This window comes from Macadamia integrifolia, unplaced genomic scaffold (assembly GCF_013358625.1).
Source record: "Macadamia integrifolia cultivar HAES 741 unplaced genomic scaffold, SCU_Mint_v3 scaffold263, whole genome shotgun sequence".
Classification (NCBI taxonomy): domain Eukaryota; kingdom Viridiplantae; phylum Streptophyta; class Magnoliopsida; order Proteales; family Proteaceae; genus Macadamia; species Macadamia integrifolia.
The window spans coordinates 265,111-279,358 of NW_024868844.1; the positions used below are offsets into that span (position 1 = coordinate 265,111).

At 37.7% G+C, this 14,248-nt stretch overlaps 1 protein-coding gene across 1 annotated transcript in view; it reads left to right on the top strand.

Moving 5' to 3' along the window:
- The first annotated feature begins 10,175 nt into the window (after positions 1-10,175).
- Positions 10,176-14,248, top strand: part of LOC122066914 — a 179,474-nt gene continuing 175,401 nt past the window's right edge. Inside the window, exon 1 of the mRNA XM_042630743.1 lies at positions 10,176-10,444. Coding sequence (XP_042486677.1) covers positions 10,348-10,444 — 97 coding nt within the window. The 5' untranslated portion in view covers positions 10,176-10,347. The remainder of the gene's footprint in view (positions 10,445-14,248) is intronic.

Consider the following 14,248-nt stretch of genomic DNA (forward strand, 5'->3'; position numbering starts at 1 on the left):
CACAGGCAGGCCAAATGGCCCACTGGTCTTGGCCCACCGGTCTTCGCGGAAATGCCATTTTCATCTGAAACCTTCCCTAACCTTTGGAGAATCAAATGGGGCTCTTCCAAACCCATTCTCCACACATTCAAGGTCTCATAAGGTAGTTATAACCTAGATCTAGGTTAGATTTAAGAAATGAAATGCCATCTTACCTCCTTTGCTCAAGAACTCCTTCTAAACCCCAAAATCACTTCAAATCAACAATGCTTCTCCAACCTTATAAACACTTCTTCAAATCCTTCAAAATCAACACATAGATCATCTATTAAACCTTAGATTCATCATCTCAAGGGGGATTTACAAGACCTCAAGAAACCCTACCCAAATCAAGGGTTTTACTTGGGTATGGTGAAAGCTTAAGGAACCCAGCCTTTGCTCACCTCTAGACGTAGATCTAGCGTTGGAGATCACTCTTTCGATGTCGGAATGGGAAGATCAAGCCTCGACGCCGCTGAAATCCATCTCTTCTTCCTCTTCCTCTTCCTTCTCTTCTCCTCTTCTCCTCTTCTCCTCTTCTTTCCCTTCTTTTCTCTCTCCTCTTTACTCTTCTCACCAACGTCCTAGTGTCATAAATGAGAAAAGAAAAAGGAACATAAATGCTATATATACTTCTTAAAATAACTAAGTAATCACATGGGTGGGTCACTCAGGTGGGTGGATGCGTCCACCTGTGACCGCCCACCTGAGGGCCCAAACTTGCCCAACAAGTGGGATTTTGACAGAGTTCGGCCCTCGGCACGAAACTCACTCTTGGCATCAGACGTAATATACGTATGCGCCATATTATATGGCTACATACCTGCTTTATCCGTACATGGCCTTGTGATAGGTGCATGTACACGGCTTGGGTACACCCGTCTCCTCTGGCACTGGCTCGGACTTGTCCGGCTAGCCGGTGTTTAAGGTCACCCTTGCCATCATGGTCCATAAGGAACCCGCCTTAACTCTCTCCGGTTCGGGTCCTGCATGGTTAAACCAGGTCAACCGTGTAATCAGACCGGGTTTAAGAAGTAGGATATTACATTTAATGTCATTTCCTTTTAAACCTTCCTATGGGGGAAGTGTCTTTTATTTTGTTATTTAATATTTAAGATTTCTGTTGTACTTTTTTATGAATTAATTGCATATTTGTATTTATTTTATTTTGTTTATTCTCATGCTTTGTCGAAATCTATACCGGTTCATTTCCTAAAATGAAATCAATGACCAAACTCTTAGACCAGATTTGGGGTCGTTACATTGACGTTCTTCACTGATGAGAGGAATGATCACTTTTCTCACGTGCCGAGAATCAGATTCAATTAATTGGTAGCTGGTGGTTGATAGTTGTATGTAATGTTGAGGAAAGAGATTCGGATGAAAGAGGTACGATGGGATATTCCTCCCCGGTTTGAAACTAAATGTTGAGCGGTAGATCAAGTAAAAGCTGGCAATCCTCCACCGAACAACTCCTCCTTTATAGTAGGAGCTCTTAGTTAACATGGCTTTTGCACCAATGTAAGAACTAATAGGAATGCATGTGAAAGCATCAACAACGGCGGGATTTCGCCTTTCATGTGGGGTAGGGTAGTCATTTTTCCCTCCCATTTGTCTTGGCATAGGGGCACATTGCATTGTCTGTGTTCTACAATCACGCCTATTCTTTCTCAAATCTCAACCTATGGCTTCTATACCTTAGGACAATTAGAGTTATTGCCGCCGTTTACCGGGGCTTCCATTCAAAGCTTATAACACTTCTCCTTCCGACCTTCCAACATTGGGCAGGTGCCAGACTCTATACATTGTGTTACCACTTTGCAGAGTCTTGTGTTCTTAATAAACAATCACTACCACTGCTTCACGTTAGCACGTGCTTATTTACTACCAGCCTAATCGTAGACCACCCTCACTCCTTTCCCTAATATGAACCTTGAGTTTTCAAAGCCTTTTTGACTCAACCTGGCTAGTTTGCCTTACTCTACTGGCACTTCAAAAGGCAAAACTCTCATCGTAGTTTGGCGACCTAAGGGGCAGACACTTTTTGTTGTTGTGCCTATAGCTCTTATGAGGACGGGCTTACCTCGGATCATACCATCTTTCTACAGTATGAGAATATGACGGAGAGACGACCGTGCTGACCTGTTAGTGCAGTTGTACTTGTCATTCTTCTTGTTGGCTACAATTGCATTCATGGCGGAGATAGCTTGTCCCACTCGTAGCATAATTGGGCTTTTTTGCTAATTGGGCTTTACACAAAAGTAAAATTATGCCTCTTCAGTAGTTTAACTAAGGAGCGGTCTTTTGCTGTATGCATGTTTTTACGATGATTCGTTCAGTTCTGCCGGAGCGGTGGGTGGTTCATGATAGTAGGGATTCTATATCTAGGTATTAGCTACTGGCGCCCCAATAAATAATAGATGGAATCAGACCCGGAATCAATGGAGAATAAACAGTTTCAAGTGAGGGAATGAAACTCTATTACGAGACTATCGACCCCCGGCCCCAACATTCATTCAAAAACAATCTACATATATATATATATATATATATATATCTCTATGCTTTAGAGACATGTTCTCCCGTGAGTAGGGTGCAAGTCTGGCTCACTGGCCCAGAGCTCGAGCAAGCCCAGAAATGTCATCTAGGCTAGGCTTTTTAGCCTTTGGGCTGGGCCATGGTTGGGATTTGTAAGTCCGTGGTTGGGCCTGGGCTGAATCTTTGGGTTGAGCCCAACCCTATTACATTGTGTTGTGAGAGAGATAAGAATGCTACCTTGTCGTCGCCCTGGCGCCAGCATAGGGGCCAATGGGAGCACATGTCCTTGCATCCAACTGGGAGAGGTGGGGTAGTCATCTTCTTACCTTTGTGTCTGGGACAGGATCGCATGACCAGATGGTGTTCTTTTCTCTTTTAGTTATATTATATTCATTTATATGCCTCAAATTTTAGGCTATGGATTTAATATCATAATGTACATTTATAATTAATATATTAAATGTATAAATGTTTGGATCCAAATCCACTGAAATCACTGAGCTGCCCAGTGAAGCATCCATAGGGAAGGAAGATCCACACACACACCCCAATACATGGGCACACCCCCAATTGTCGGATGCCTCATTGGACATCCCAGTGGTTAGAGAGGATCCGAACACTAAATGTTTATGGTACAATTTTTTTTTTTTTATAAAAATCTTTTCCTCAGTTTTATATCATAAAAGAAAACATGAAAATGATATAAACAATGTCAAGTCTGGCCCTCCATGAACCCAAGAAGCCTGGGCCTGGGCTTGGCCAAAAGGGTAACAGTTTCCTTTCACTCTTGTATACTTCCATGTGGGCTTTAGGCTATTTATTTGAAGGAGAAAATAATGGTTGCCAGGTTGTGCATCCTTGCACCTAAACACAAAGGTGGCGAAATGACTCCCATTAACCCTATGATGATGCAGGGGTCATGTGATCTGATAGTGTTCTCTCTACCTTAGTTGAAAGTGAATTAACGTACATTTGCATGAGATTTTTTCTTTTCTGCTTCTGAAATATGTCATTTCAAAATGAAAAAGAACAATTTAACATCTAAACGGAGGAAAGTGTAAAAGTTTAATTTACCCCTTTGATTGCATCATTCTCTTCAATAAAACCATATTTCTTTAACATCTACATGGCAGTGTTTATACAACATATTAGCTAGCATTGTCTACCAAGCATTTCCTAATCATTGCCTCTTTTGCAATATTTTTAATCACAAAGACTAGACTGTCGTAGATTTGAGCAAATTATATATCACAATTTGTAACTTTCACCGACTCCACTGGGGCTAAGGGGGACAATAGCATGTGGCATTATTAGTTTAAATATTTGTAAGAAAGAAAAATATTTTAAACCATCCTTACCAATGCTGCTATATATATATATATATATATATAATTTTGTTTATTTATTTATTTATTTTTAATCAAGGTGTTTGGGCTAGCTTACGCACACCTCGACTAATCCTCGAGAAGATGTACAGATGGGGAATTGAATCTTAGACCGTGTGCCTAATCCACACAATCCCTAGTTCGTCCTAACCATCTGGGCTACTCACGAGTGGGTACAGAATAAATAAGAAAACACACACTCACACAATGCGTGATTCAATCTCACGACCTCCTCCCTTGGGTGTCGATTTTACAAGCCGAAGTTACCACCATTAGGCTATCCTAGTGTTCGTAATTGTATGCCATATATTTTATTGATTGCCTTTCAATTTTTGTGGGCTTCTCCACATCATCATGGATTTAAAAAAGGGTATTGAATAGTGTTATTGATTGATTTGTACATACTGATATTTTTTTACCATTACAAGTTTGATTGGCTGAATCAAATAAAATATTTAATGAAAAAAAATAATTCTTCTCCACATCATCATGGATTTAAAAAAGGGTACTGGATAGTGTTATTGATTGATTTGTACATACTGATATTTTTTTACCATTACAAGTTTGATTGGCTGAATCAAATTAAATATTTAATGAAAAAAAATAATTCTTCTCCATGGACTGGGGACTCATCCCAATGTTTGAATGATTTAGAGATGTATACCTGGGTCCTCCCAACTATGAGATGGCTCCCTACTCTGATTTCATTGAAAGAGTCGGATCCTATATACTTATCGATACATATTGGCTGATACAATCAATAATATAATTCTCTTTGATGGACATGTGTTATCTACTACATGCATATAAACACGTGTCATCATGTGATAATTCAAAAATAAAAAATAAAAGGAATGAAGGCGAACCTTCTGGGAGAGCTAATTATGGGGAAGCTCTACTCCAATAACGCAATTTGTCTTGTCACCAATACGCCTTAATCTGTAATATTGACGGTAATCAATACTGTGAACTAAACCATGTTTCACATCACCCTCTATTCATCAATGAAGTTTAATCTGATTAGACTCCAGCACATATAAAGGTTGACAAAAATGAAGAATTTTCTTTTTTTCCAAATCATGAGAAGAATCCAAATGTCTAATACATGGTGCATCATAAGCATTGGATCGCTATTTAATTGAATTTTTTACTTTGTAAATGGTAATGAAGTTTTTTCTTTTTCTATCCTAAATAAATAAATAAAATTTTCCTTTTCAAGTGGGAAGAAAGAATGTGCCCTTGGTTGAGGTTAACTTACTACCTATCTACCCTAACAATTAAAATAATCACATTGACCCTTTTAATGATAGGAAACTTCATGCATGGTCTCAAAAAAATTCTAATTATTCACCTAAAAGAAGGTAAAACTTATCATTATTATTATTATTATTATTATTATTATTATTATTATTATTATTATTACATTTAATAAATTGAATCTTATAGAATGTTTTTAGAGAAACAGATCAACCCGAAAAGCCCTCCAAAATTAAGATAGACATATTTTATGTTTTGTTTATTTTGAAACGAGCCAAATTGAAACCGTGCCTAAGATTCTGATAAATTTTCTATGATGGACTGCTCGACCTCCTCAACCCAAATCATATGACAGAATCACAAGGGGATGATTTAAGGATAATTTTTTCTACGCCTGATTGTTGTTTGCATGCTATCAGCTCTCTCAATAGTTTATGAAAAAAATGTTATAGGTTGAAACAGCTTTTTAACATTCTCAGCATAAGATTCAATAATTTTGATCATCAAACCTTATACATGCAAGAGACTCGTGTAATCAAATACTATTTTTTTTTCCAATGCAACAAGTTTCTAAAAAGTGCTGTTTCACTTTTACCTCTTTAACCTCTAACGCTTTTTACCCTTAAAAAAAAATCGAACAACCGTGTACCTTAGGGTGCATTTTAGACGTCACAGCTGTCCTGATGTCTTGATGTTGTCCAGATGTCCCATAGTCTACAGGTGACATGAGAGCAAAGAATCACAAGATAAGGTATCTTTTCCCAAGGGAAAAGATAAATGGGATCAACAGAGCATCAAGCGACCCCACAAGTGATTGCTAAATGCCTCTGATTTGAACCTGAAATCACGACAATGCCACCTAGACAGAGAGTGGCAATATTGTGTCCCCTTTGAAACCCAATAAAACCACCCTGTCTTTATGTTCGTGTCCACCCTTCATTGGCTGCAAGGGTTGCAAAGACTGTTCTTTTTTCATTAAATCAAGGGAAATGATTTCCTAAAGAAGCAACGTGGCCCTTGTGCCAATGCAAGGACTTATCGGAGTATATGTAAAAGCATCAACATGCCAGGTTTCCACTTTTCATGAGGGTTGGGGCAATGATTTTTCCCCTTCACATCTAAGTATAACTAAGGACGATATTGCCTTTTAAGCTTCTATTTTCCTTAGATTAATTAAATGTTTTTGACAATACACAGAGCTTGAATTAATGAGCTTAATTCTAGGAAGATAAAGTCCTGTTGTCTCATTATTGTACTTAATCCCTAATTTTCTTTTTTAATTGTCTTATATTACGCCTAAGTTTGATTGCTTTCTTGGATGAAATAAAACTGGTTTTTTTTTTTTTTTTTATTACCTGCTGTTTGATTGTATGAACAAAATCAAAGAAAATGTATGACAACTTCCAATATTGTTGTTTAGCTGTCTAAGAATTGTTAGTCAATTAGTTATTCCCTCAATTTTTTTTTTCTCCGTAAAATTTATTCCATCATTCTCACTGGGAGAAAAAATAATTATTCCTCCAATTTGTAAGGGAGAAAACAGAAGTTAAGTATGATAAAAAAAAAAAAAAACAATTTTATTCATCAAAATGTAAATACATAGTGTCAAAGTTACAAGCCTCCAGAAATAATCATAGAGTGGAATTTGGTCAAACTATCATACTTGTCACTAATAAGGCTTTCCTAGCTAGACAACAACTATCTTGTTAACTCCCCTATAAATTGTCTCAGACCAACATTCACTAAAATAAGTGTCAAAATGTAGAATATCTTCTACAATAGGTTGCACCATAATTGGAACATCAGGAGATGTCAGGGTGTTAATTATTTCGGTTCACATATATTTTGACTAAAATCAAAACTGCACCATTTACTAAACGATTGCACTTTCTGAAACCACAATCATTTAGTAAACGGTTTGGGTTTCTGTGGGTTTTTATATGGTTTTGATTTCGGTTTATTCCATATCGTCTCTAAACAATTAGCAATCGATTTGCTAGTTTACTAAAATTTTCTTTTGGTGATAAACGATTCAATCTTGAGAATGTGAAATGCAAATCATTATGTTTTGTTAAAACAACCAAACAACTAAGCAAAATAAAATATTTTGATAAAAAATAGTCTCAAGCACATCTAACAAGTTGGTAAGTAATGCTTACATCAAAGATTTTCTTCTTCTTTCCCCCCCTCCCAAATAATGTGTTATAATATTGAAAAAATATATATAATATATCATGGTATAAGCAAAAATTACAATTTTATCAGTATATATTCTACTTAGTGCGTAGATTAATTTAATCGGCATTCTAAACAAAGAGAAAACTACCTCTAGAATTACTTGCAGGCTTGCAGCACTCAATCTTTGAATCAAATGAGATACTAATGATATTTTGCAACTACCTTATTTAAACGGGTTAATTAGATTTGTTTTGACGGTTTAAATGGTTCAATTTTCATGGTTTCAATTCAGTTTGAAACCAATGGTTAAAAGGATAGGTTCGGTTTCAACCCGTTTTGCTAATCGGCTTGAAATTTGAAACCATAACCAAACCATTTACTAAACGGTTTTGTGGTTTTGGTGTAAATGGCTAGGTTCGGTTTCGATAAACAATTTCAGTTTCAAATTCACATCCTTAAGTAGATGTATGGATGTTCACACAAATCTAATGAGAAGTTTTCTTATATTTTTTATCATTTAAAATTTAAACAACCAAAGCGATCACATCTCTGTTTTTAGTTGCTTTTCCTTTCCCTTATTGAGCATAAACAAAACGCAACCTACATGTCTAGATTCTCTATGTGTCTAAGGTTGTGTTTGGTGATCAGCTATTAGAATGTTTCAGAAGTTTTTTTTTTTGTTTTATGCGAACACAAAAATGGTATCTTTCGTTTGGTGTTGGTGAAGAAAAATGGTTTTTCGTTTTAGTGAGACGAACTGACCAACAAAAAAAAAAGGGGGAAAAACGAAAATATTGGAACATGGTTAACCTTATTTCATTATCTAAGAAACATTTTTTTCCCAAAGTAAAATGGTTATAACTTTACTTTGAAACGTTATAACCTCGAGAAAAATGTATTTATTATTTTTACATGCCTTACGAGAAATTGTATTCATCATCTCTCATTTTCTCATACTTGAATATTTATGAGAACAAAGCACTTGAAATTCTAATGGTGGTCACAACTGAATACCCTTTGTCCTTGAGTTGATTTGAAGTCATTGAGATCATTTGCACAATTTAGTTCGCAGCTGCATTTGGTTTTATTGTCTGTTTTTTAAATTGTTTTTGAAACAGATTTACCAAACACCATTTTTTAGATGAAAAACAATTTTCTAACACATGAATAGAAAATTATGGTTTCAACAGGAAAAGTCTTGTTTGAAATAGAATTGTTACCAAATGCAATCTAAGGCTCACACAGACATCTAGAAACACTTTTGTTGGATGTTGTTAACAAAGACCTAGACGGGATATCATAAGGTAGCCAATGGAGATTTTTTTTTTTTAATTTAATGAGCTAATGGAGATGTTTTCGTTCTGTTTTTGTGAGTTACAAATTTTTCATGGATTCTAAGCCGAGAAACACAAAAGTGAACATTGCTTTATACTTTTGTGATGTTTTTTGGTGGGGGTGTATATCAGTTTGAAACTATGACACTGAGAACACAGGATGATTTTGACTGTCTCACAAATCACATCATTTGAAAAAGGGTTTCCCTAATGACTTTATATTTGAGTTCTTGACTATTGTCAGAAAATGGGATGGGAACGTCCTATTTTTTGGGTCACTCATTCAAAAAATTAACAAAGAAACATTAGGAGGGATGAATCAATCACCCTAAGCCTCACCCACACAAGACCTCCACGTGACCTTAGCTTTTTCGTAGTCAGTCCTTCCCACCACATAGCAAAATGTCCCTACCAATATAGTCATGTCTAGGAGCACTAGGTTTTTCACAAAATCCCTGTGTAACACTTGAAAGAGAGAGAGAGAGTATCTTTGCATGAAAAACCTTTGCACACGTATCATTAATATTCCCCTACTTTGTAAATAGAGGTATCATTAATGTTCTCTTACTTTATAAATAGAGGTATCATTAATATTCCCTTACTTTGTAAATAGAGGTGTAACTGAATAGTAAAAAATATGTATTTAATTCAAGTTTTTATTTGTTGAGGGGAATTCATATTTGAAAAATCGATTTTCAAAAATCATCTAATGGAAAGCAAATCAGATACAAATATAAATATTTCAATTTTAGGCCAGATATTATTCGATCCGTTTAAGTCAAGTTATAGAAAATAATTAAATAATATTTTATAAGACTAAAAATACCTTTATCAATCCATAATGATAACAAGTAATCATATAATAAATTAAACTAAAAAAATAAATTTATTCGAATATCTATGTAATTGCATACATGACATTTCAACATCAACCCCAATTGGGTGATGAATTCACTCCTCCTTCTTGAGATACTCATCTTCTTCAGTTCTATACCATTCAATGCAAATAATGTGATCACAACGCTAAGTTCACCAAAGTCGTGACTCGTGACTCCACTCTTCAACTTTAGTAAAAATATAAAAAGATAATTGAAAATTCATATTTGATTCATGTTCATAATTTTTTTTTTTTTTTTTTTTTTTTTTTTTTTTTTTTTTTTTTTAACCAACCACACAAATATGGGATCTTTTTTGGGTAGTTTCCGATGTGGGACTTTATTTACAAATAGGGATGGAAACGGAATCATGTATGAAAAAAACAAAAGGAAAAGTGAAAGAAGAAAGAAAGTCTCTTTGTAAAGTAAAAGAATGGCAGTAAAGGTAAATACAATTCAAATTGGTGGGCGTTTTTATCAAGTTGAATCTTCCATTACAAGTTTCAACGATGGGACAAACGGTCTAGCGAGCTCTCTCGGCGTGACAATTACTAAAATGGAGACGTGCCCAGTGACGACGTGGCGTTCCAGCCGTCATCACGAAAAACCTTTGCATACGTCACCTCTCCTTGGTTCCCTTCGAACCTTCAATAAACGTGATTTGATTTTCTCCTCTTCACATTCATTCACTTCTGTTGTTCTTCTTTTTTTTCAATCTCCACGCGAAGGTTGAGCTCTGGTCAATTCAATAACCGAAGAAACATGTTGGAGGATCAGGTCGCGTACTTGTTGCAGAGGTATCTTGGGAACTACGTCAGAGGTCTCAACAAAGAAGCTCTCAAGATCAGTGTCTGGCAAGGTTCGAATATATTCATTTATCTGTCCTTAACCCTATCTTTTTTTTTTTGATCGTTAATTTTCAACAAAGTTCAATTAAATATTGAGTTATTGGAAGTGAATGTGGAATAGTTGTTGATCAAATTTCGACTTATGGTACTTTGTTTGGTGTTGAGTCGATTAGTTTGTCGAGCTTATGAATGTCCGAAATGTGATAGTTCTATGCTTTGAACTCGATGGAGTTGATTAGTTGAGGGGTCCTGCGTTTAAACATCGCTAGTACAATTATTTTTGTTTAATTGAGTTGTTTCAATTGTTATGAATTTGATGAATGAAATCAATGTAGAAGAAGTCAGTGCTTAGTTATTTATTATGATGTTTCCATTGATTGATACCGGGTTTGTTTGTCGTTACATTTTTCTGATGAAGGAAGTGGTAGTTGGTTATCTATTTATTTTTTTTGAATTTTTATTTTCTACTTGTTATGGGCATGGCTTACTGTTCTTCAGTGCTAATGGCCATGTAGAAGTAGTATTAAAGCCTTGTGAGACATTTTCCCCCTCCATTTGAGCTTAAAGTTATGCTCTATACGTGTTGAGTGCATGGCTGCATCGAAAATAGTCAAGTCAGGCTCTCCTTAAACAACAACAACAACTCAGCGTTATCCCAACTTAATGGGGTCGGCTACATGGATCTGTACAAAACAAATAAGAAAAAAAGGGGATTAGAAAGATGAGGGATGAGAGTAAGAGGAAAGAGGCACGGCCCAACTTAAAGGCACGTTAATGATAATTTGATGAGGCTAGTTATCAGTTGGTGGCATTTTGGTGTCATTGCTATGCTAGTGCATACATGTTGTTGACAAACTTGCAGCATCTTTTGTTTTGTTACCCAAACTGATGGCCAAATCATAAGCCAGTGGATTCCATTTTCAAACTTACTTAGTACTCGCTTATTTGTGTAGAATATGGGAGTCCTTGTGCAATTGCTTTTAGGAACAGGATTCAGATGTCGCTAACTAGAGGGAAAAGGATAAAACAAGGAAAGGACAATTTTGTGGGTTTTTAATATAGGGGCTAAGAGAAAATCAAAGAGAACAGACTAGGTGAAGAGAAAAATCAACTGAACTTCAGAACAATGAATATTAGTATTACCATTAAAAAGAGAAATGACTATTAGGGTCCAATAGATGTACAGTGAAGAAACCAGCTGGCTAGTTTGGGTACCGAGTGGTTTATTGGTGACCAATACTGCGAAGAATGGTAAAATAACTAAAGTGTTGAACAGGTGCACGTTTCCTTTCTATGAGAATTTTTTTTGGATGAATAAAATATATTAAAAGGAGAAGAATATACAAAGAGAGGGGGGAAGGGGGTTTCACAAGGAGACAAACAAAAGGGCAAGACCTGTCATGGAGGAAACACTACACTGGGATACAAGCTATCAGGGTGGAGAAGAAGAGATGATAGAGTGAGGAAGTCCCCAGGAGACAACAGTGAGCTTGTTCTTTGGGGAATCTTTAACCGAACAGTGGGGGAGGTAGGCGAGTTTGGTGCTAATGTCAAAGTTGATGGCATTCCAAATCTTGTCATGTGAGCAAGAGTTGGACGTCCATCTGCGAAGATTCTGCTCCATCCAGAGGTGGTTGATGGTGGCACAGAAAGTAAGTTTTCCAACAGTGTCACATACGGTGGGGCTTCGAAATGTCACATCAACCCATATCCATTCTCTATTGAAGGGAAGGACTCTCCTACTAGAGGGCCAACAACGACCGATGACTTTTTTCCTGATGGAGGAGAAGGGGTAGGAGAAGAACAAATGATCTACATCTTTAATGCCATTCCAACATAGACAACAAGCAGGAGGCACTTGGATGTGCCTGGAGATGAGGTAGGACTGGGTGGGGAGACAATTAGTAAAAGCCTGCCAGATGGTGAAGCTATGGAGGGGGATGTGCCCCTCGAAACAAAGGAGATTCCTCAAAGGAATGAGGGGGCTTTTTGTCTCACAAAGTTCCAGGCAGAGGAAGAGCTGAACAAGTTGAGGAGGAAGGTTTCTAGAGGATAGAATCCTCTCTACCTCTATGGCCAGGGGAGGGGGAGGAGAGATTAGTCCAAATGTCATCCAGCGGGGGAGGGGAGAGAGGAGGGGCCTAGATGTCATTTAGAATGATGGAAGAGACAGTAGCAAGACGTTCAAGACCAGAGGAATAGATAATCCTGGGGCTGACTGCATGAAGAATCACTAGAGAAGGGTGCCAAGGATCAAGCCAGAGGAAGGTAGAGTCACCATTGCCTATGGAGTTAGAGATGGCATCTATGGCCAAGAGCCTAAGACTGAGGATACCTTGCCAGACCCAAGATGCATCCGAGCCTGGGGAACTGGACCAAAGGGAGTCATTCTTCAAGAGATGGGAGTAAACCTAGGACAACTAAATGTTATTTTGCTTAGTCACAACTCTCCAAATGCGCTTAAGGATGCCCATTGAGTTAACGTCTTTGATGCGCCTAAGGCCCAGGCCACCTTCAGATTTGGGGAGAAACATTTTTCCAACTGGTTGGGTGGAGGAACTTGTGGGAGTATGAGCCTTTCCAAAGAAAGGAACAAATGAGAGACTCGATTGCTTTGATGGTTTTGGGGGGGGGGAGAGAACAAAGATTCCAGACCAGTAGAGGTACATTGATTGGAGCACAAATCTGAAGAGTTCGAGCCTTCTTGCATAGGAGAAGAGTTTACTTTTCCATAGCTGAAGTCTTTTCCGCAGGAGGTCGAGAATGGTAGTGCAATGATGGGCTGAGAGCCTTGTAGGGATGAGAGGCAGACCTAGATACTTAATAGGAAGGGTGCCAAGGGCGAAGCCAATAATCTTTAGGAGGCGGCCATAAGCAACTTAAAAAATTTCGGTCGTGAAGATGCGTGATTGAATAGGGTTTATCTGGAGGCCCGAGAGATTCTCAAAGAGACGGAGGGAAAACATGATGGAAAAAATGAAGGTGTGATCAACTTTAGAGAAGATCATCAAATCATCAGCTAAAGCAAGATGGGTAAGGGAAACAGACTTGCATTTGGGTATGGAGGAGATAGGATGGAGGTTAGTGGAAGATTGGATGGATCGAGAGAGGACCTCGAGGTCGAGGGAGAAGAGGAAAGGGGAGAGGGGGCAGGCTTGGCCTATGCCAACAGAAGAATGAAAGAAACCCGCGGGGCTGCCATTAACCAAGACGGAGAAGCGAGGGGTAGAGATGCAGGCAAGGATCCAACGGACAAAATTGGGGGGAAGGACATTTGAGATGAAGTCCCAACGGATTGAGTAAAAAAGCTTTATAAAGATTAATCTTGAGAAGGGCCGCCGATCCATGAGACTTCCACTCAAAACCCTGGACAAGTTCATGGCACAAAATGATGTTGTTCGCAATACTCATGCCAGAAATGAAAGCGGATTGGTTCAGACTGACCAAGGAGTTAAGTCCTTTTGAATATGATTGGCAAGAATTTTGACGATAATTTGTAAATCAGATTACAAAGGGAGATGGGTCTGAAATCTTGCATGGAAGAGGCTTTGTACGGTTTGGGGATGAGGCAAAGGAAGGTGTGATTTACACCATTGATCTGACTGGGGTCAAAGAAGAAACTTTTGATAGCTTTAATGTGATCCATCTTGATAATCTCCTACTAGGAGGAGAAGAAGCTCATATTGAATCCATCTGGCCTAGGAGCTTTATTGGCTTTATGGGAGATAGCTGAGGTGATATCCTCATCAGAGGGAATGACTTGAAGGGAGGGGAGGAGGTGATCAAGAATGAATTTGTTGATTAGGGAGGAGGGA